This window comes from Miniopterus schreibersii (genome assembly GCF_964146895.1).
Source record: "Miniopterus schreibersii genome assembly, chromosome: 6".
In the NCBI taxonomy this organism is placed as follows: Eukaryota; Metazoa; Chordata; class Mammalia; order Chiroptera; family Miniopteridae; genus Miniopterus; species Miniopterus schreibersii.
The window spans coordinates 78297515-78320067 of NC_138107.1; the positions used below are offsets into that span (position 1 = coordinate 78297515).

General features: G+C 38.8%; 1 protein-coding gene across 6 annotated transcripts in view; it reads left to right on the plus strand.

Moving 5' to 3' along the window:
- The window catches only part of UTRN (utrophin), a 398636-nt gene that overhangs the window by 314169 nt on the left and 61914 nt on the right, over positions 1-22553 (plus strand). For all 6 annotated transcript variants that reach the window (XM_081141495.1, XM_081141496.1, XM_081141497.1 and 3 more), the window contains 5 exons: positions 1309-1455; positions 4300-4378; positions 7489-7549; positions 19830-19891; positions 22003-22077. In XM_081141495.1, the coding sequence (XP_080997621.1) occupies positions 1309-1455; positions 4300-4378; positions 7489-7549; positions 19830-19891; positions 22003-22077 (424 nt within the window). The remainder of the gene's footprint in view (positions 1-1308; positions 1456-4299; positions 4379-7488; positions 7550-19829; positions 19892-22002; positions 22078-22553) is intronic.

Below are 22553 nucleotides of genomic sequence, written 5' to 3' on the forward strand. Positions count from 1 at the left end.
CTGTACCAAAAGATAAAAATAAACAGTTCTGTTTTAGAACCCAATTCTGTTCCCAATTCCATATTGGCTTAATCTTGCCTCAAATATAATTTTTGTGGGCCTTCGTCAAAAGAAAGGAATTCTGCTCTTCTTGTATTGCAAACTGTGCTGAATACTGCCAGGTGTCTGTCTCAAGAAGCGTCCATTCTGCGTGGGGGACATCAAGAATATGAATGCTTATAATGTCATGTACTGAAAGCTCAAAGAAGGAATTATATTTAAAACACATAATAACTGAATGGTACAGCACCAGGCAACCAGAGTGGCCTCCACCATAAAACCCAGCTTGTGTGTCTGACGTATGCCAGCCGAATGTCTTGGCGGAGACAATGCTGGGGAACCCATGGCAGGGGCCTCAGGGAAATCTTTTCTGAAATGGGGCACGTGGGTGGGCACCTGAGTTGAGTCTTAAAGGATCTAGGCAGGGATGTTGGAAAAAGAGAACATGAACATAGAGGCCGGTAAAATTATGTGCAGAATGTAGAAAATGTAATGTTTTCCTTGTTCTGTTTGCTGTCACAGGACAGGACTGTCATTGGCCCCAAGAATGTGTGTTTGTGTGTGTGTTTGTGTATGTGTTTTTCCTCCCCCTCTTCACATACACTGCCCATCCCAACCCATACCGGGTCTGCACTGTGCCAGGGGTGGCATTTGTCAGTTCTGAGCTTCACTTACCTCTTTTCCTCTAGACTCCACTCCTCCTGCCCCACCTCTAACCACAGTGGTCACAGACGCTTTCGAAAGGGACACCTTACCTCTCCAGGAATATAGGCGCGGGTATTGTGGCTAGGGAAGATGTTTTTACTGGCCATTTTGAAACTTAATTTTAAGTGGAAACTTGCAGAAATCGAGTCGTTGCATCAGGTGAAAAAATATTCAGGCAGCCATATGAAGAAAGAAAATGGGACAGAAATTTAAAGATAGAATCAAGACTAGAAATTAGCCCAGTAGATAACAATGGCAAACATTTTCCAGACTGAGTTGCGTATCATGAAAACCTTGAAGGAAACACAGCCGCTTACGTGCGTTTGCATCGCTGTAACTTCTCTCTTCACGCTGCACGTTAGCTTGTCTGCGATACGAAGGGAGACCCTCCAGCCGGTGGCCTTGGTCGCTGAAACCCGGGCTCAGTCCGGCCCGCCGTTGTTGACTGAGCAACTGTGGTTGGCCTCTCAGCTGATCTTGTCATGTTTTTGAAGCAAAGTTCAAAATACTACTTTGGTTATATTCTTTTCTGATGACATTATTATGACTGTCTTTTTCTTCCAGGCATTTAGAGAAGAAATTGCGCCGATCAACTTAAAAGTTAAAACCGTGAATGATCTATCGAGCCAGCTGTCTCCGCTTGACCTGCACCCATCCCTGAAGATGTCTCGCCAGCTAGATGACCTCAATATGCGCTGGAAGCTTTTGCAGGTATCAGCTTGGACCTCTTCAGAGTCCAGGGTTAGACCTTGGTGGGCCTTTAACCCATCCTCACTCTTGTACCACCCACCATCATTTTTTCTTTTATTGGTTGTGTTTGGTCACGGATTCAGAGCGTGTGACATCAGTCGTCTTTCAGTATCTTGAACCCAAAGGCCTCATTTATTTATGAGTGTACGTTTTAATGTAATTGTTGATGTACTGCTCGTATGGTATTTGTAGAAAGTTGCAAAAAGTCAAATAAATCACAGTAATTGAAACGTATGGTAGGTCACAGAAACATTTCCCCCATAATGGCTTACAAAGGAGTCATTTTTCTTACTTTAATCGTGCATTTTTTATTTCTTTTGAAACGTTAAAGTCTCCACCCTTCTTATTCCAACTGCTTGCGCTTTAGGTGTCTTGCTCAGTTTTTGCAGCCGACACACTGATATTATTGTGGTGTTTACCTTTAGCTCTGAGATCGTAGCTGATGTAGTGCAGTTATTTTAACGACTCTAGATCTTACTTGCTTGTCCCAGATTTAATAGAGCCCAACCAGGAAGGACCCTCTGAGTGTTACTGGGTATCAGCATTTTCAAGCTACTGCTCATGCTAATCAATAATTTTTGGCTCATCTTTGTGGAGCTTTGTCACATTCAATGGCCAGTTCCCAAGAGTCATAATAACATTTCTTTTCCCCAGAAAACTAGCAGGATAATTTGAGTGGGAGATTGAAAAAAAATAATTCTTACTAATTTCTCTCTATATTCTGGGCCTAAAATGTGATATTTAATAAGATAAATATGTAATTTCAAGGTGGCACACAGAAGCCTTTTAAGGTATAATAGGTTTCCTGAATGAATTCAAACATTGAAACACACAATGGGTTCCTGTTTTCGTCATGAAATTGAAGTGGTACAAAGTGAGTTGTATAGCATTAGACAGTCTTTTCTGTCGTTGAAAGAGTATTAGTAATCTGAGATTTGTAAGGCAGGAGATGTTAAACTCAAACTCGCTTTTCTGGTGACTGGAGACGGAAATGTTTGACCTCTACCCCTTTCTCTTCTGCTTTAATTCTCTAATTCATCCTTTTTATGTAGGCATCCCTGTGGTCCGTCTTGCTTTCCTTCCCATTCTGCGTCTGTTGCCACCATCTGCAAAGCTGAGGAGTCAGGGAGTCTGTTCTGCCCAAAGGACGATATGTGTCCTGCCTCCCTTGTCTCTGAGCCTGGTGACCGCTAGGGCTCAGATGTTAGTTGTTGTCTGAATGAGAGGGGGAAATCTGCTGCCAGGCGACAGTGTTCAATTTCAGAAGTAGCAGCTTGTTTTCTCCTCCCAAATGTAAAGTGTGACATATTGAATGCCTTTTGGCCTTAACAAAAAAACAAACTTGCTAATGCAACTTAAATAGCCAACCAGGAGGAACTCAAGCTGCCCCGTGAGCCAGAGATATACACGTTTCATTTAAAGGCTGCTGAAAATAAGATCGGCAGTCTAAGTGGAACAGCTTACTAGCACTGCAGAGGCAAAGACCGGGAAAAAGACATGGAAATGTCAGTAGGCTGTGTGCAATCGTTATCGACTGGCAATAGTTTCTAGGTGCACCAACTCTGCATTTTCATAATGTAGAGAATTAACCATACAATGTGTGCAAACAAATATATAGAGTATATTAATCTACTGGTATATTAATACCCCCAAATCAAGATAATTGGACACAAACTTGTAGGAAAAGAACATATTCCATACTAATCTGTCTTCCTTATATCATCTATCTATCTATCTATCTATCTATCTATCTATCTATCTATCTATCTATCTATCATCTTATCTATCATCTATCTATCTATCTATCTATCATCTATCATCTATCATCTATAATCTATCTATTATCTATCTATCTATCTATCTATCTATCTATCTATCTATCTATCATCTATCTATCTATCTATCTATCTATCATCTATCTATCTATCATCTATCTATCTATCTATCTATCTATCTATCTATCTATCTATCTATCTATCATCTATCTATCATCTATCTATCTATCTATCTATCTATCTATCTATCATCTATCATCTATCATCTATCTATCTATCTATCATCTATCTATCTATCTATCTATCTATCTATCTATCTATCTATCTATCATCTATCTATCTATCTATCATCTATCTATCATCATCTATCATCTATCTATCATCTATCTATCTATCTATCATCTATCTATCTATCATCATCTATCATCTATCTCTGTCTTCTGTCATCTAATCCAGCCACCTTTCTACATGTCCATCTATTTGTTTTCTCCCTTAGAATATTTTAGACTTCCATTTACTCCCTGTAGCGCTTTTTGCTGCCTTCCTTACAAAACAGAGATGAGCATAGCCACTGACCCCATGGCCACATCTTGACTTAAGATGTTTTAGACCTTTCCTGCTTTCGAGGCAAAGCAGAACAATAGTAAAGCCATAGACCCTGGTGCCCAGTGAGCTGGGTGTGAATACTGGCACTGCTGCTACACACTTTATGTCCTGGACACCTCTGTATGTCTCGGTGTCTTCATCTGTAAGATGCTGATCATAATAAATGATGCCAGCGTGGTTGTTGTGCAGATTAAAAGAGTTCATTCATATGAATTGCTCAGAAGAGTGCCTGGCACTATTTGCTGTCACTTGGTGCCAGAAGGGGTCTATTTCCGTCACAGTGTTTTGATTTCAGAAATAGAAAAAGAGTCTCTGCAAGCATTCATATCTTGGACAGTGATGTTATTTATGATAATACTTAAATCAAGGACATTATTAAAGTGATTGTTTTGAAATAAAATTATTTTTGGGGTACGATATGCAGGTTTCTGTGGACGATCGCCTTAAGCAGCTTCAGGAAGCCCATAGAGATTTTGGACCCTCCTCTCAGCATTTTCTCTCGAGTAAGTACTGATCAACCTCACTGCTCTCAGTGAATGAATGAGTCAGCATACTTTTTCACTCAAGAAGCCATATTCTGCGATATAAATACATTTAATTGTATTAGATAAGTATATAAAAGGATGTATGAACATTTATGACAGTATTGTTTATCGCTCCTTATTTGTAATCACCTGGCCACAATCAGTCCGTCTTTGAAGTGGAGCCACAGGAAGCTGCCTGTAGCTGTGGCTCTGCCCAGAACCATCTGCTGGGATAACTACCGTAGTATCACACCATCGTTGCTATGTCATATTGCAAAGGTTATGAACTTTTTCACAACAGAGAAACCATTTTTATATTTTATGATTTCAAATTAATTTTTCTCCTTAAAAAGTGCATATTAGTTTAAAATGCGCCTGTATCTTTAAAAGTAAAACTTTATTCCCCACAAATCTTTAAATGAGAAGATTTGGGTTTATTAGGCTCACTATAATTATATTTAGCTTTTCTGCTGATCAGGTATTGCAGACTTAGCCAAAGCATATATGTAGATTTTTATGTAATATTCTCCCAACTGAATTTTTTAAAATTTTATGGACTGTTCATGAGATCTTGAATAAATAATTGGAACCCCTACTTTATCATTCACTATAAACTAGAGAAATTAGGATTCATAGTCACCCAGGTTGGGGTTAAAATAATATTTCTGCTTTTTACCAGACCTGTGATCCCTGAAAGTCAATTTCTTTATTTTAAAATTACTATGATAATACTCAGTTCCTCTGATCACTGTCAGAATTAAATGAGAAAACATACTGAGTTACACGAAGCACCTAACACAGTTCTTGGCACAGATGCTTTCACTAAATGTTAATTTCTTTCCTTTCATTGCTCCTGGCAAAGATATATAAGAAAACAGTGTGTTTAATTCAATTTAAGTGAAGTTTAAAAAGTTAAGGCAAAGCTTCTTTCCCAATTATGATACCTTCTTTGTATGTAGAACCATTGAGGACACTGAAGTATTACCATGTCTTCCAACGAAATTGATTGCAGTTCTATTTTCTCTTAATCTTTTGTCTGCTTTACCTCAACTCAAGGTCAGGCTTTTCTTTCACAACTTCAAGAACAATCCTAATCAGTCATTTCCTGCCCTTCCTGCCCTACACCCCCCTAGTGCCCAAGCTCTCTCTGCCCCCACCCCCCTCCTCCTCTCCCACTGAGAGGTTCACACACCCGAGCCCTTAGACGGCCCATCTTGGAGTGATCTGTAGGCCCTCCTGGAAGACACTGGCTGCCTGGGTGCCGGGATGCATTTCTAAACTTTGGATACCATCAATGTTGATGAAGTAAATAGGCTCACAGTCTACTCATTTGGTATGAATCACTCCAGATTTCTTAAAGTTAATTTTATAGAATGTAAAGCCATGTACTAAGATCAAATTAAAGAGGAATTTAATAAGGAACTGAGACTCTATTTACAGTTCTGTTATAAGGATTAGTCATCTATTAGTACTGATGAAACTCTACACTTAGCAACCATTCTTTCATAATAAAAATCAAACTCATGTTTCTAGGGGGAAAAAACATTATAAAAATTGTGAACCTCACGCACATTGCCTATTGCCTTTTATTGTCTGGCACTGACAGTCCAAGGAGGTCAAAGTTATTCAAATCAGAACAGTTATGAAAATGAATCTAGATGTGTAAACAAAATCCCAATTGATAAATTTAACAATTGTTATCCCTTGCTGCTTGGCGTTTTTGGCTTTATTATATTTCTTGGACATTAGCCGTGGTTATAAAAGGAGCCTGTTTAGTTAGGCACAAAATAGAAACTGACCTAATAGCCTGGTGCCAACAATGAGGTGAGGTTGGCTCTAATGAGAAATGTAATACACCTTGTTCCACACCTTCATCCCCTTTTTACACTTTCACAGACGTAGTTGGAGAAGGGAGTCCTCACATCTTATGAAGAGAGGAAGAATAACTGAACAGAAAAATTGCTGAACTAGTCAGAAATCCGGAGATTCCCGTGCTCGCCCAGCCCTTTACTTGGGCATGTTATCCCATCTCTTGAGTGTTTAGTTCCTCATTAATCAAATAGGGCATTAATATCTATCTTGTTGGCTTCCTTATTACAGATATATTCGCAAATGCTCTGCAAAGTTGAGAATGCTGTATATTTTCAAGGTAGTAATATGACATGAAATTCAGAAAAGAATCATTGATGAAAACTGGTTACATGAGAGTCTAGTGATAGTTGCAAAGTTTTATTTTTTTAAATTTGCTTATTAGTTCATTTAGCAAAATTCCTTAAGAGCTCTAGATTCACATGTGTAACTCTTCTTAAATAAGTCTTAAAATAATCGGCTTAATGTAGGGATAATATATTTTTATAAACGGGGAGTAACTGGAATTATAAAAAAGACTACCTCAGTGAAACAAAACACAAAGTCTCCATGAGAGTGGTGTCGAGTGTAAAAAGTAGGAAACTCTATTTTCTGTGCATTTAAGATGAAAATACATATTTGGGATTCTTCTATCCATATAATTGCCTTGATTCTTTATAACCCTTTACCTATGTTTATTTTAAAATTCATATAATTGAGTTTGTTTAAATGTCATCTGTTCTTAATAGTTATTCCTGTGAATATAAAATAAAGCAAAGTAAAGAATGTTACTGGTAATTTGGAAATTTCAGTCTTGAGAAATCTAGTTTATAGTCTGGATATACCAGGTGAAATTAACTTTGGTTTTAACTTTATAGGACGTATGTTATATACATATATAATATATATAACATATATATTACAGTTTCCAGATAGCACTAAATTTTAAACTGTGTTGACTATAAACAATAAGACTTGATTTTTTAAAAAGTATTTTTATCAACAGGTCCAATAGTAAGGGGTGGCATTGGAAATTGAACCTGTGTTGTTCTTTCCTTGCTTTGAGTGAATTTTTAAAGTGACTGTTTTTTTGGGCTTGCAGATTTCATAATTATAGGAACCCAGCTCAGAAACCAGAGCAGTTCTCACTGAATTCGCTGTAAAACGTGTTCAGTTGTTTTGCATTGAGGCATAAGGCTGTGGAGTTAGCAGTTTCCAATAACCTCCCTTTGTTTCCTCAGCTTCAGTCCAGCTGCCGTGGCAAAGATCCATTTCACATAATAAAGTGCCCTATTACATCAAGTAAGTTGATTTTAATTCTCCTTTACCAACCAAAAAATAAAGTTATGTTGATAGCTTAAGAGGCTTTTTATCCTATAACTTTTAAAAGTGGAATTCAGTGCTATTATCTGAAGGAAATTATATATCTATATATTTATAGAGATAATATATATTTAATATTTCAACAAAATTAGTTTAAAAACCAGAGTGATAATTGTAGTTTATTAAGTTAGGGCTATGGCTGTGTTTAGCTGATTTTTTTAAGAGCAGGTTTTAAAATATTTTGGGAAAATGACATAATTTCTATAATACTCTTGACATAATGATGTTGCTGAAATTGTACTGATTCTAAAGCATTTTTATTCCTCCAAGAAAATCCATTTCAAAAGCTCTTGTACTCTTCTCATTTTAATCCACCAAAAAGAAACAGTGTTTTTATCATGAAAAAGTTCAATATTTTCAAGTTTTTCTTTGATTTATGGAAATTATCTGCAATATCAGTTTAGGCTTCTGATACTTCATTTTTGTTGTCAACTTGACAGTTTCTCCTTTTCACATACTAAGTTTCTCCTTATGGTGAACATTTTATAAATTTTGTATGATTTACACAGGGTCCGCTTAGGGTTTTAGGGGTAGTCTACATGTTGTCACAGGACAGAATGATAAAATACAACTTCTTCAGTCCCTTGAGGTGTAAGTTAGCAGAGCTTGATTTACAACGTGTTAAGGTGATGAAGAGTCATAGTTGACTATTTCCCATCAACATGAATGTCATTATAATTGTGGAGGGAAATGCTGACTTATTTTATCAGGAGACAGATCTGTGTCAGATTAGCCCAGTGACCTCAAGCAAGACGGTGAAGATCTCTGGGCCAAGTTTCCTCTACACCCTAACACAGCATGTGAGTCTCCGGAATCCATGCCAACATGCACAATCGACTCTTCCTGACTCCCTCTTCCTGAAAAACCTGTGTGTGAAGCCAGTGTTTTTGGAAGAGTATTTCCTTATGAAGCTTTTACTGCATCTGAGATGTAGCCTCAGGGTAACAGAGATAAGCAATGTTGCGATAACACATAACAGATATAGTAAGCAATATGTGTTACATTGTCTTAAGGGAATTTAATACTTTTATAGCTGTACAATTTATAATGTACTGAGTTGTGATAAACTTATGGATAAAGTTCAACTTTGTGCAAGCGTGAATGGGAAGAAATTAGAGGCTGGGAAAATGGACACGTCTATTGAGAGAGATGTGATAATCTGATCCAGATTTACATTTCTTAATTTTAAATTTTCATTGAAAATAATAAGAGTAATAATAATAACAATGGAGAATTTTAATTTACTGGGTGAATATTGACTTAAGTGGTACAGGTTTAGGCATAAATCTGATGTAGGCAGAATCATGGCCACATAAAAACGACCCACATTCTGAATGGGATTATGTTAGGTTGCATGAAGATGGAAGCAGGAGGTGTGAGCCAGGAAATGCAGGCAGCCTCTAGAAGCTGGAAGAGGCAAGGAAATGAGATTCTCTCCTAGAACCTCCAGAGAAGAATGTAGCCCAGACAACCTTGATTTTAGCCCAAGGAGATATTTTATATTGTGGCAATTTGTTCCAGCAGCAACAGAAAACTAATACATATACTGTATAAAATCTAGAAGTCCATGCAAATTAATTGAAATCAACCTACTGAATTAACCTAGAATCCACATCATCTGATTTTTAAAAAATGTAAATTAGATCCAGTAAGGCATATTTTTGTTTATTTACTAGATAAAGACAATATTAAATCTCTTGCTTGATTATGTACTACAATGGTTATCTGTTTGATTTGGCACTTTAAAAATCCATCCTTAATTTTAGCACTACTATTAAAAGGGATTTCTGTATGTCCAGGTTGATATATATGACAGAATTACATTGTCTAAGTTAGAATTTAACTAATTCAGAATTTTTATAGTTTTGGTGGGATGTAGCAGGATCATATCCTCGCTCAGTCTATGCATCCTTTATGGGGCAGATCAGTAGAGTAAAAGCTAGTTTATCTGGTATCTCATTGGCTGAGTATAATATAATGATGGCGAATATTTTTAATGATGACCTGCAGCATTGTAGCATCCTAAAATACCTTCAACATCATTAGTGAAAGATTGGATTTTCTGAAATATGTATAGTTTTAGTGTTAAATGTCTTTTATGGCTCTCAAATATTTAGAAATCTCCCCACGTGCATAGAATGAATTCTCTTCTTTTTTAGAAAGCTTGTTTACTGAGATTTTTGCATTACTTGCTCTGTTGTGTAACTTATCAGTTTATTTCCGCATAAAGAATTAACATCAATCTTGAGAGGTAGCATTATGTGAGCCAGTATCTCCAGATGAAGAATTGTTTTGAAAACAAAATGTAATTTCCAAACAAATTAATTAGCAGGTTAATAATGAATGAAGAGCCTTTTAATATATACCTCCCTTTGCATGGCTGCACAAGTAAATAGAAGAAAAATTTAAAAACAATTTTAGCATTCATTTCATGCAATTAGAATTTCTTGGAGCATATTAGAATGAATTAATTTGACCACAAAGAAAATAATATTCAGGTAGAAGTGCTATATATTTTCAGTATTTAGGTGTGCATTTTGATATAATATATACAGTGTGGTCTGGTAACGGACAAAGGTGCTTTCCTATAAATGGGAAGGTGCCATTCTCCACAGCCTGGCCCAGCAGATCTTGGCAGTTCTGAGCTGGGGAGACAACCTATGGCCCTCCATTCTCCTTCCTCATTCTCATGGTCGGGAGGGTCCTGTCATTCTGTCGATGAAGCTGGCTCATGGGTCCCCAGGGCTTTTTGAGTAGATGGTTCTGTACACAGGCCCAGCCTATTGGTAAGCCACACTATTTCATAGAATTTACTAAGGTGTAGTTAAGAAATAGGTGTTCCTTTCTTCCCCTACAGTGTCTTCTCTAAACCTCAGGGCACGACTTTCCAGCAGGCCTTCGTCTTGGTACAAATGGTTACTCCTTCCCCCTGACAGGCTCCCTGCTCACCTCCTCCCAGTTCTATGGCTGTTTCCCCCCTGGAATCTGAAGTGCAAACCTCAGCTCTTCATAGCATCCCAACTGCAGTCCCACACACGGCTTTGACATGGACATATTTGTAATCTCTGATTATACGGACAACACATATCACATTCTCCAAAGCTGACATTTCCTAGTATTACAGATGCACCAACCAGAATGAACTAATCTGTATCCACAAACATGACTACCTCGCCTTCTCTGATGTACTTGAACTTCCCCTTAGGAGCAGGTCTAAATCAAGATCTAGTTTGTAGTTTTCCTTTTCTGGTGTTGTGCGCATTATGGATAACCCCGCAGTACTCTCCTAGACACCCTTCTCGCCTGCCGAGGACACCTCTACTGCTCTAATCCATCAATTGCTGAAAAAAATTAAGTTTATGGCTGTAAATGAAATCTTGGAGAACAGGTAGCTGTTTTTTATCCATTCGTGCTATCAATTTGCATAAACTGCATATACCAGTCTGGGTGTACAGTCCAGAGGAGGGTATTCATGCTTATTTCTTTAGAGGAATCATGGACCCCACTTAGATGATGTAGGGGAAACAGTCACTCCTTAAATATGAGCAGAGAAAAGAGGCAGCAATGGGATATCCAAATAACAGGAAGGTCAAAGCTAACAGAGGTATAGATGAAACACTAACCAAAAAAATGAACATAAAGTGTTTTATCTTTAAAGTTTACAGATAGCTCATTCCAGAGCCAAATAAATCCTAACACCAAGGTGTAATTAACCATGAAAGGTGAATGTAGCTCCCTCTGAAAGGCTTCCTGCAGAAATCTTCTCTCTCTTCTGCCTTCATCAAATGAGGAGCAGCATCCTATCGATTCCTGGCCTTTTAACTGGAGCTCTGGGGGCACGCTTTGAGTCCATTTCCTGAAGTGGAACTTTAATGATAAAGAAATAAATGAAATTGAAGCATAAGAGACGTACTGGAGAGTCTATTTTTCCAAGAAATGGCCTGTGACTCTATCTTTATTGAAAATAAATATTTAAAGCTCACTGGGCCAACTCTGCTAATGAGGGGGTAAGAGTGAAATTGCTTTATGAGAGAACGTAAGCACCTTGGGATCACTAAGCCTCCGGGGTCCGGAGGCGGCCTCAGACAGGAGCTCACTGTGGCAACTGGAAAACTAACGCAGACAGCGGCCCTGCAGCAGCCAGACGCCCGCAAACCGCAGCAGGCCAACTTCTAGTGTGTTTACCAGTGTCCTGGTTTATGGAGATAATTTATGTGGCGTGGACATTGTCTTAGAAAGATATTCACCATTTCAAGACTTAAGAAGACACTACCTTTCCTGCCTTTTATCTGTACATTGCTGGGGCCAGAGTTATTATTAATATGAGGAATTTTGGCTTGGAATCTTCTAGATGACTCAGCTCCATTGCATTATAATAACACCTTCAGCCCTACTGTACAGTGTGATTTTTAGGGTCAGAGATGCAATTAATAAAAGTCTACCATAAGGTACAGAAAGGATCACTGTGTGGCCATGAAGGGAGGAAAAGTGGTAATTGTACTTTAATTTATAAAGATTATACTTTTAAAATAGTCTTTAAAATGAACAAAAGTACAGAACTAATAATTGTCAAATAAATTGTGAGATAAATAGAATATCTTTTTCTGTACTGATTGTAAAGTGAAATAATACAGTAGAGCCAATACAGCCATAGGCAAAAAAATAGAATTAATTCCTCCTTTAAAATATAGAGGAAACAGTTAAGTAGTAAAGTTTTAAAAAATTAAATGATATAAATTAACTTTGAAAAACAAACTAAAGGGATACAGTCATAAGCTGAACTCTGGTGGGAACATAATACTGAGGTCAAACCCCCGGGCAGGGGCATCTAGGGCTCCCAGGGCCAGTGCACCCACAGACCTGTGGCAGTGCTGCTTGATGGCCTGATTCTCCTGAGCTCCAGGGAGAGATGGGTGGGTGGGGAGCTCCCTACGAGTTCTGGGCCCAAGTAGAGGTGCTACCAGATGGAGGCTCCCTTGTGTTTATTGAGGGTATGCATCTTTATTCTTCCAGACCATCTTTCGGTGCCCTCAAAGCAAGCATCACCTATCCCTCCCCTCACACCCAGGCACATCCATTCCCGTCATTGATTCTACTTGTTTACAAAATTAAACGCAAACAGCCCTGGCCAGTGTGGCTCAGTTGGTTGAGAATCATCCCATGCACCGAGAGGTCACTGGTTTGATTTCTTGTCAGGGCACATGCCCGGGTTGTGGGCTCGATCCCCAGTGGGGGAGGTACAGGAGGCAGCCAATTCATCTCATTGATGTTTCTCTCTCTCTCAAATCAATAAAAAACATATTTAAAAAAATAAATAAAATAAAAATAAACATGCACAAGCCTTGCCTTATTGTCTCGTAACAAATGTTCTATCAAGGATGCCTGGCATATTGACATTGTATTTTGGGGTGTGCTGTAGCCTCTGGTTCTCTGCAGCCCCCTACATGCTGTCTCTACTGATGAGTGAAATTTTTAAGTGCAGTTTATAGTCAAATCCAACAGATTTGGGGTTATCCATTGTTTACAGTCTGGTTTTCTTGCCTTGTGTCTTCATTATTATGACAAGCTAATGCCCTTTTAAGGACGACTGCATGCTTTTACACTGTTATCAAGTAGGAACATATATCTTATTTGGATTTTGAACAGAAAGGTTTGTTTTCCCTCAGATTTATGCTTCTGTTTCCAAAAGTATAACCTTGGATTTCTTGCCATTAAAAGCCTAGATTATGGTAGAAAGTGTTTGTGAAGGTTCATGAAGTTACATATAACCAGAGAAACATAGAAGTTTACTCCCCACAGAGCTTCCTATCTACTGCCCCCCACCCCTCCCCACGGGCCCCAACGCAGACACACACGTAACACACACGCACACACACGCACTCAGAGGAATAATCAACATTACTGATGGAAATACGCCATATTCTTCATATATTCCGGTCTCCAGTGAAACAAAGATGGAAGGGATTCTGAATTCCAAAATGAAAATATCACCTCTTACATCTTTAAGAAGATACAACTTCGATAAACCGCGTCACATCAGATTGCCAAAATTTGTCTTCACTCTTTATACTTTAGTCATCTGATTGCACATTTGATTATTTGGGAGCCCCTGCTTGACTGCTATATATAACTTTCAAAGCATCTGTGAAGAGGGTGTTGGCAGAGCCCGCATTCTGTCTGTGTCGTCTTTATTTTCTGCAGGTTGGTTGTTTTCACAGCACCTCTCAGCTTCTACCACACTGTAGACTTTACTTAAGAAGTCTGGGGTCTCGTCCCTATTTCTCCCCGCCCTGAGGAGAGAGGGGTCTAATGAGATGCAGAAAGGGGAGCAGCCATTCCACTCAGTGACAGAGCTCACTGATAATTTTGACAGACGAGTTTGGGTGGAGGAGTGAAACCGGCAGCCTAGTAGGAGCGGGCCGAGTAGTGAGTGGGACGTAAGGATGTGCTTACTGAGCTGAGAATCCTGTGGCTGCAGGAATAGAGATTCCAGGTAGGGGTGAGAAAGTGTGTGTGTGTGCGTGTGTGTGTGCGTGCGTGTGTGTGTGTGCGTGCACACATATGTCTTGAGATGGCAGATCCTTAAATATTTATATAGTAAAAGTAGTTATTGAAAGAGGGGTTGATAGTGCAGTGCAGGAGTTCCTAAGAAATCCCTGTGACGAATTCCTCGGTTATTGGAGGAGAGAAGAACACAATCTGGTAGATGGAGAGAGGGGTATTGATTTCATGGTAGGAAGAGGAAGGAATTGGTTTTTGGTTTTTCAATAAAGCATGAGATCAAGTTAAAGGATGCAAAGGCAGGGAGAGACACCTACGTAGGCTCGGGGAAGAGAAGGCAGCAGGAAACTGTTGTCTTGGGGCCTGGGAAAGCCAGCTTATTAGGCCATGCAGTGCAGTCGCCAGCAGTTGGACATGTGAGGTTTGAAGTCACATGTTTAGAGTAAACTCAGTCTGTCTGTGGAGCGGTTTTCTCCAGCTGTGTTCATGCGCAGCTGATCGCATCTGGAGAAGGCAAGTAATTGAGCTGATCCATGCTTGGGTTTTGCCGCGAGGGAGAGAGGAGCCAGGGAGATGAGGTTGTTTGTAATGATTATAATGATGGGCTCAAACTTAGACAGATTTCATCAGAAATCATTTAAAACCTCAGTCATGCAAGTATACTTTCCTATTAAGAAATCAGGGTTACGATCTGTCCATCTGGGTTCAAATCCCATTTGTACCACTTACTAATTATGTGATTTCGAACAGGTGATCTAAGCGAAAAATGGGGATAATATTGGCATGTAACTCATAGAGTTATCAGGTTAGGTTTACACATAGAAAGAGTTTAGAACAGGGATTTTCAACCTTTTTAATCTCCTGGCACACATCAACTAATTACTAAAATTCTGCGGCACACCAAAAAATATATTTTTTGCTGATCTGACATAAAACAAACCGGGTATAATTTTGATTCAGTCACACTGGACGACTATTGTTGTGTTGGCCGTGGTCATTTTTTTTTAATTTGACGATCTAAGGGAAAAGAAGTCAGTGCCCCTGACTAAATAGTCAGGCATTTCATGTTGTAAAAATTCTTGCGGCACCCCGACTGAAAATCACTGGTTTAGAAGATCACCTGGTAGAAACTGAGCACTGAAATAATAGGCTATTGCCATAATTACCACTCTACATCCTGACCTAGTGCGTGGCGTCTTTCACTCTGCACAGCAAAGAAGAAATCTTCCTCTTTCCGAAATTGTCTTATCACGGTGCAGCATACATAGTTCTTTTTCCCACATTTGCATTTTTAATGAACTCACCTTCAATTTTTTTCTTTTATACGCCTTTATAATTATAATTGGAATTGAATGATAAATAGTAAAACTCACAAAGTTCAGTTTCAGGTAGAAGTCTGGCTGGATAAGTAACAAGTAAGTGTGTTTGGCTGAGGGTCCATTTTATGTTATTAATCTATCAAAACTGCATGTACTTTGCTGTTGGTTCATTAACTCATATACTGGACAGTTTTATGAAACAGTATTTTTGTGTTCTATTTGGTGGTGTATAACCTTGTGTTTTATTTTGTGTGACTTATCAGAATACATTATGGATCATAATAGGTAGAAGGACATACTACTTATTAGTCTTATTGATTAATTTTCATTAAAGCCCATTTAATACAGGGACCACAGGTTATCCTAACTGGGACACCAGAAAAGGGACACTTCTAATGATTATGGAGGATAGCAGCTCTGAACCAGGACTGTCCCAGATGGTGAAAAATAACTTTAAAAATAGGGAATGGAGATGTAATGCACAGCGCAGTGATGATAGACAACAATACTGTGTCATCTCCTTCCAAGCTGCTAAGAGACTAGATCTTAAATGTTCTCACCACAAAAAAGAAAATGTAATCATGTAGTGCGATGGAGATGTTAGCTAAGGTTACAGTGGTAATCATATTGCAATATATAAATGTATCAAATCAACAGGGTGTATACCTTAAATTTACACAATGTTATATGTCAATTATCTCAAAAAATAAAAATTTTAAAAATTAAGTAAAGAGAATACAATAAAAATGGATAAAAGCTCAACTCATACAAATATAAAAAGAACACGTCAAAGATTTCATTTAACCCACTAGTTAATAAGGGAATGAGTAAGAAGTTATGACAGGCTCCAAGGAGAATACTGAGAACTGCATCTTTATAGTCAAGGGTTGCTCAATGAATTGACAGGCAGATGCAAAGCTAGTCAGTATCCACTGGACAGTAATCAGTTGCATTCCAGTGGACACAATTTGCATTTCTATGGACAAAATATCATTTGCATTACTATCCATTTTCTTTAGTGTTCCAGTTTCAGATAGCTCAAAAACAATTTTAACTTCACAGGACACACACTTAATTTTTTGTCCATGTCAGAAGCCTTCACCGTTTTCCCTACACAAGCAAAAGTGGCCTGGCTGGGCACCCTAGTTAATGTCACAGATTCTCATTACTGTTGCTTCCTATGATTTTGGATTTAGCTGCTAATTGCTGCTTTGTTAGGTTTTACATTTTTTTGTTTTATTCTGTGTCTGTTCCCTCTTAAAAAGAGGATTTTTATAACAGAATTACACTTTAATTTTACAGTTTATCAAGCTGTGTAATATTAAGTCCCATTCCTCTCTCCTATTTGAGATTGGCCAGAACCTAACCTGTTGTATTTGGGGAGGAAAAATGCTACTTATGTTTCTGTTTGGTTGCCTACTCTGGACTGACTGGCAGCATTTTGGCTCCATGAGCTGAGCAATCTGCAGCTGTTCAAATACTTTGAGCCTATGGGTGGATTGTGGATTTTGTTTTAAAATCCTCCCCCCACTTAAAAAAAAAATTTAAAAAGAAAGAAAGAAAAATCCAGCAGCCAACTGCGTCTACTACTGTTTTTTTGTAGCTGTTGTTTGGTAAGCCGCAGTTATACGTTTGCAACCAGAGGCTGTGTTTATTTTCAGTGTTGGCAGTTCCGCCTAATGAATCAACTGGTATTGAATTCACAAAGGGGGATGCCTTTTCCCTCCCTCCATCTGTTTGCCAAATGTGTGTGCTCCCTGAGCTCCTACTACTGGTTTCGCTAAAAAGAGCTATTAGCAAGCCTTGTTCTCACTGAATTCTCAGGCCACTGCCTGTCTGCACAGAGGTGTTTTCCTCTCATGGTTCCATAGGGGTTGCTGGCCAAAGCACCCACTAGAGAAAGCGTAATTATTTACATTTGTTGCTTAAGTATAAAGTGTGGCTCTGCATTACTCATAGCTTTGTCTGGTTCTTGAGCCTTGGCTTGGTCCTTCAGGATGGGTTGTCTGTCTCTGGACTGTAGTGTTGCCACGGGGATTGAAATTAATCACATGAAGAGACGAGATCAAGTGAATGCTGGTAGGCTGTCGGAGAAGCCCATGATAAAATTGTTGGAATTACTCTCTATTTTCAGCAAATCCTTCTTTAATTCTTTGTGATGGTAGGGAAGCAGTTGTTTTATTAGCAAAATTTGGAGGTGTTTTTCTTTATTTTGTTATTTTTTTTGGTTTTCATTTTCAATCATGCTATAGGAGCCTTTTAGGTCAGTGCTTCTCAAACTTCAGTGTGCACATGAATCACCTGCGATTTTGTTAAGACAAGGATTCTGATTCAGTAGGAGTCCAAGGTTCTGCATTTCTCTCCAGCTCTGGGCCATACTGTCAGTAGTGAGGACCTTAGGTGAATCAACTCCAGTACTTACTTTGTGGTTTTGGAGCAATTTAGATAGTAAATGGCTAGAGTGGTTTTGTTGGTGTTCAGTAGCAGAACACGAAGTGGAAGTATTTGCCTCTGCATTAGTGTCAAGAACCAGGAAGGAGCCAGATGACTTTCCAACTCTTCCAGTACATATCTTCACATTGTAGGTATGCTATTTTATTTGAGATTTTGGAATTTCCAGTATATTCTACAAAGTCAATTTCAAAGCTAATATTTTTCAAAGCAAATCATGAGTAATGTGGGTGTTCTGTTACCTGTGTGCACATGACAGCAACTGCATCCTTTCCCAGTGACATGCCCTACCTCTTGATATATTACACAGGTTTCAAAAACAATTGCTCTTAAATGCAATTGTATGAATATTTTAATATATCTCTCTCTCATGCCCTGTGCCATTTCACCTAGCTTACTAAACAGTTATAAGAACTGAGTGTTATCCAGGAAGTCTTTGGAGCACTATAAAATGTTATTACTCTATTCTGACCCAGATAAGGGACAGTAAACTATTTTTAAATATAAGGCCATTGGCCCATTGAAGCTAAGAGCTAATCAGCTCACATGCACACTCAAAGGACCCAATTTAAGCATTACATTGATCTCTTTTACCATCTCATTCCCCAAAGACTTCTAATTCTTTGTTGGTTTTCGAATTTATAGAAAAAGAGACAACATGAACCTCTCTTTTAAAGTGAAGAATAGGGATCATGAGAAAAAAGTGTTCAATATCTATACTTTAAAAAACCCAGTACTGGTTAGCTGAGGGAGGCCGAGCGAGGGAGGGTGGTGAAGTCAAACTGGCAAAAGAGAGACACATACCTCGGGAGTGGGGACTCCAGATACCAATGAAGAGGGTGTCTGGGAAGGAAGCATCTTTCGCTCTGCCTTCATGGGTTCAGTTTCTGAGGGCCTGTGAATTAAACAGGAAAGACAGATTAGCAAGAGAAAAGAAAGTGTTCACTCCTGCTTGCAGTGCACGTGCCTGCAGGAAGGCCCAGTGGTAGGTCACTCAAAGGGGTCTAGAATTTGGGGCTTGTACACTTAACTGAGAAGGGGAGAGGGATGGGAGAACAGGCTCCTGTGAGAAAACCCGATAGGTTTCTTTAGGAAAGACTTTTTTTCTTTTTAAAGAGAAAAAAAACGTAAAGAAAGTTTGTGATGATGCCTGTTTATGCAGGTGCGGGTGGTTTTCCTGCCTTCAGGCCCATGAAACTCCCCATCAGAGAGGGGGTTTATGGCAGCCTCATTTCCCAGGAGCTGCTGCTTTTAGTCAGATAAAGGGAGCTGTGAGAAGGCTTCTTTCTACCTCTGTTGAACTGCAAAAGTCTGTGGCTTAAAATAACTCTTATCCCAACACTAGGGTTCTGAGTGGGTCCCTGCAGAGGAAAGGAGAAAATGTATACAGGGGAAGGAGAGACTCAGGTTGAAGACGAGGGAGGCTCAGTCGATTGTGATCCGATGCTATTCAGAGTTAAACTCTTCATTCCTCTGCTCTTCGGGAATTTGGTTAGGACTCCTAAAGTTTAAAGACTCTTCACAGCACTGCTGCTCTTGGAGGATTTGTTCTGAATGAGAACCTACATCTTCCTAACACAACTAGAATGACTCTGGAGCCTCTACTGACCTGGCTTTATCAAGCCTGAGGCCCCAGTGTCCACGACAGTCTCACTTTATATCTAAGTTTTAATTTTTAGTTGTAATTCTTTTTGAAATAAAACAAAATTTTTCTTCTACATTTTCACAATATAATTGCCCAGATAAAAATGTGTTGTTGTTGTTCAAATATTAGATGATAATTAGGCACCAGGTTTCTGAGTGATCCATCATGGGGATATTTTGCATGTATTTTTAAAATTTGAATAAAATTCTATTTGTGTATTTTCTGTGTGACATGTATTCTTTGTATGTTCTTTTATTTAAATTTATTACCTTTTTTTCCCCAGCCATCAAACACAGACAACCTGTTGGGATCATCCTAAAATGACTGAACTCTTTCAATCCCTTGGTGAGTATTGTTTTATTTAATAGTGATGAGTTAACTTAAACTGAAAAGGGTATATTCTTGAATGAAAACTAATCACCAGCTTTTTTCTACATGGCACATTATGTTTACAGGATCATTACAGTGACATATAAAAGCAGTTGAATTTCTAAGGGCAATAAAGTAAACAGGTTTTACCTTTCTTCTTAAGAGAACGTAAAGTTTGAAATAGCATGATCCCCAAAAGCATGATTTTAAAAGGAGGAATATAATTGGAGGTTTTACCTCCCTCATATTGGGTCATCTTAATCTCCAATTTTGTGTGAAAACAAAAACAGTTACATTACAGCAACCTCTAATCCACTGCTTTTACATTTGTTTTTAGCTCACTCTTTGTTTAATAAACCTTATTAAATTAGCTAGCTTAATTTTATTTCTCCTAAGTAGAGATGAAGAGCTAAATTCATTTTAATATAAAAATGCAAGAAAACTCATGAGGTAAGAATTTTGATCTTGTAGATTTCAGGTAGAATATGACTTTGATGATATATATATCCTGCTTCCTTGGTTGGTCCAGTCATTTTGAAAGAGTTTTCTCTTTGGGGAACAAAGGGGCTGCTGCAGAGGGAATGGTATTTTCCTAAGATTCCCATGCCCACTCCAATTTTAACAAGTGGGGAGCACAGCACCCCTTTTATTGGTGGAGAGAGCTCCTTGTTCCCACCAGTTGCTAGTGGGAGTGGGTTTCTTGCGATATTCTGAGAAAAGGCGTTTTCTGAGACTCGCATGGAAGATGAGATGTTGTAAAAAGCTTTATTTCTGTGGGATTACGCCCCTGGGTCTCCAGGGTCCATTTCCCTCTGTCCTGCCATAGAAGAAGTATAGCTGTGGCTTCAGCAGAGCTAGGATGAAAGCTGTTTCCCAGAGTTCTCGCTCCCTATTTTCACAGTCCCATCCAGCATCAGGCAGTTTAGTTTGTGTTCCCCGCTGTAGTCCATCAGTCCATGGCATGTGGGGTCCGTAGGGCCACATGGCTATGGAGGGAACATGGGCAGGAGCAAAGCTAAAGGAACCAGAGAGCCAAGAGAGAGTGAGAACTCCTTTGTTTTGGGAATTATGTAGTCCTAAATTTTCTCAGGCTTGTAGTGGCCCCACCCCCTCTGGCCAATGATCTCTGTTCCCAGGTTTGACTGACAGGCACCTTCTCTCTGTCACCCCACATTCACTGCACATGTGTTCATCTTCCCCTTTGTGCAGTCCTTTCCCCCAGTAATCTGCAGGGAATGGACCAGTGGTTCCCTGGGGAGTGTAAAGTTGCACCTTCCTGGTGAAGCTGCCCAAATGACATGCCTAAAATGTCTGGCTTCCCTTTTGCCTCTTTCCTACTATTAATAACTAGCTAATTACAATGGTATCACCCCTTTTTAATCTCTTTAAATATCAGGCTCCTATGTGAACATTCATTTGGGTGAGTGTGGATGGCTTCAAAGATTGAACAAGTGAGAGAAAAGCCACTGGTTTGTTTAGTTAGCAAAAGGAGAGGGTAAATTTTGATGGTTTCTGAATTTTCTTCTATCTCCACTCTTCTCTAATACTGATACTCTGTCTTTAGGGGACAGAGAAAGAAATTGCAGTATTTGTTATTTCCAAAGGTTTGAATATTGACTGTAGGATAATTTTGACCAGATCTATGAAAGGGCAGAAGAAGCAAATAGATCTGAATGGAGGAATATAGAAATAAGACTCGCTTTCTAGGGAGGGAGATGGAAGGCCAGGCTGGCAGAACTGTCCTTGGGGAAAATGCCCCTGGAGGAGAGTTCCTCCCAGCTGTTCAGAGGAAGGGCCCTCTACAATGCCAGGTGTTTATTAAGCCCTTGAAAGCTCACAGGCCGGGTGTGTTTCCTTTCCCTCATTGCCTTCCTTTTCCTTTCTTGGAATTTTCTGTTCACTGCTTTGGAATATATCTCACCACAGTGCTAATGAACATTTAATTATTTCCTTAAATAAGGGCTATGGATTTTAGGAGAAAACTTTTTAATGTGAATACACATCTGAAGTAAACAAATACCTTCTTGCCACGTAATATAAGTTAAGTAATCAGCATGCTTTTTAATGTGTTCCCTTTTCCTTTACAGCTGACCTGAATAACGTACGTTTCTCGGCCTACCGTACGGCCATCAAAATCCGAAGACTACAGAAAGCATTGTGTTGTGAGTCATTTTACCAAAGCTAATCACTCTGTTCTTTGAGTTGCCTATTTTTTTTTTTTTTAGACAAAGATAAATGAAGAGGGTGATGTGTTTGTAGAGTTAATCTGATTTTCAGCGTGACTTACTCAAGGAGTTAGCTGTGATTCTATAAATGCTCTATTATTTGCCCCATGAGCATGAACACAGTCATAAACAAATGAACGTATGCCATTCTCATTTGGAGAACCAAATTAACCAAAATACAGCAGTAACATAAAAGTAACACGTTTTCAAAAAAGTATGCTGCCACCCAATTTAAAAGGGTTAAAGCAAGGAATCAAAGTATGTATGTGGTAGATCATTGCCTTTTTAGGACTTTGTATCTCTTTGGAAGTGTAGAGTTTGAACCAATTTCATTCAATACAATCATACGGTAAACACTAAAAGAATTGCATTCCAGATCCAAATTTGAACTGTCACTTTAGAAAATTAGATAA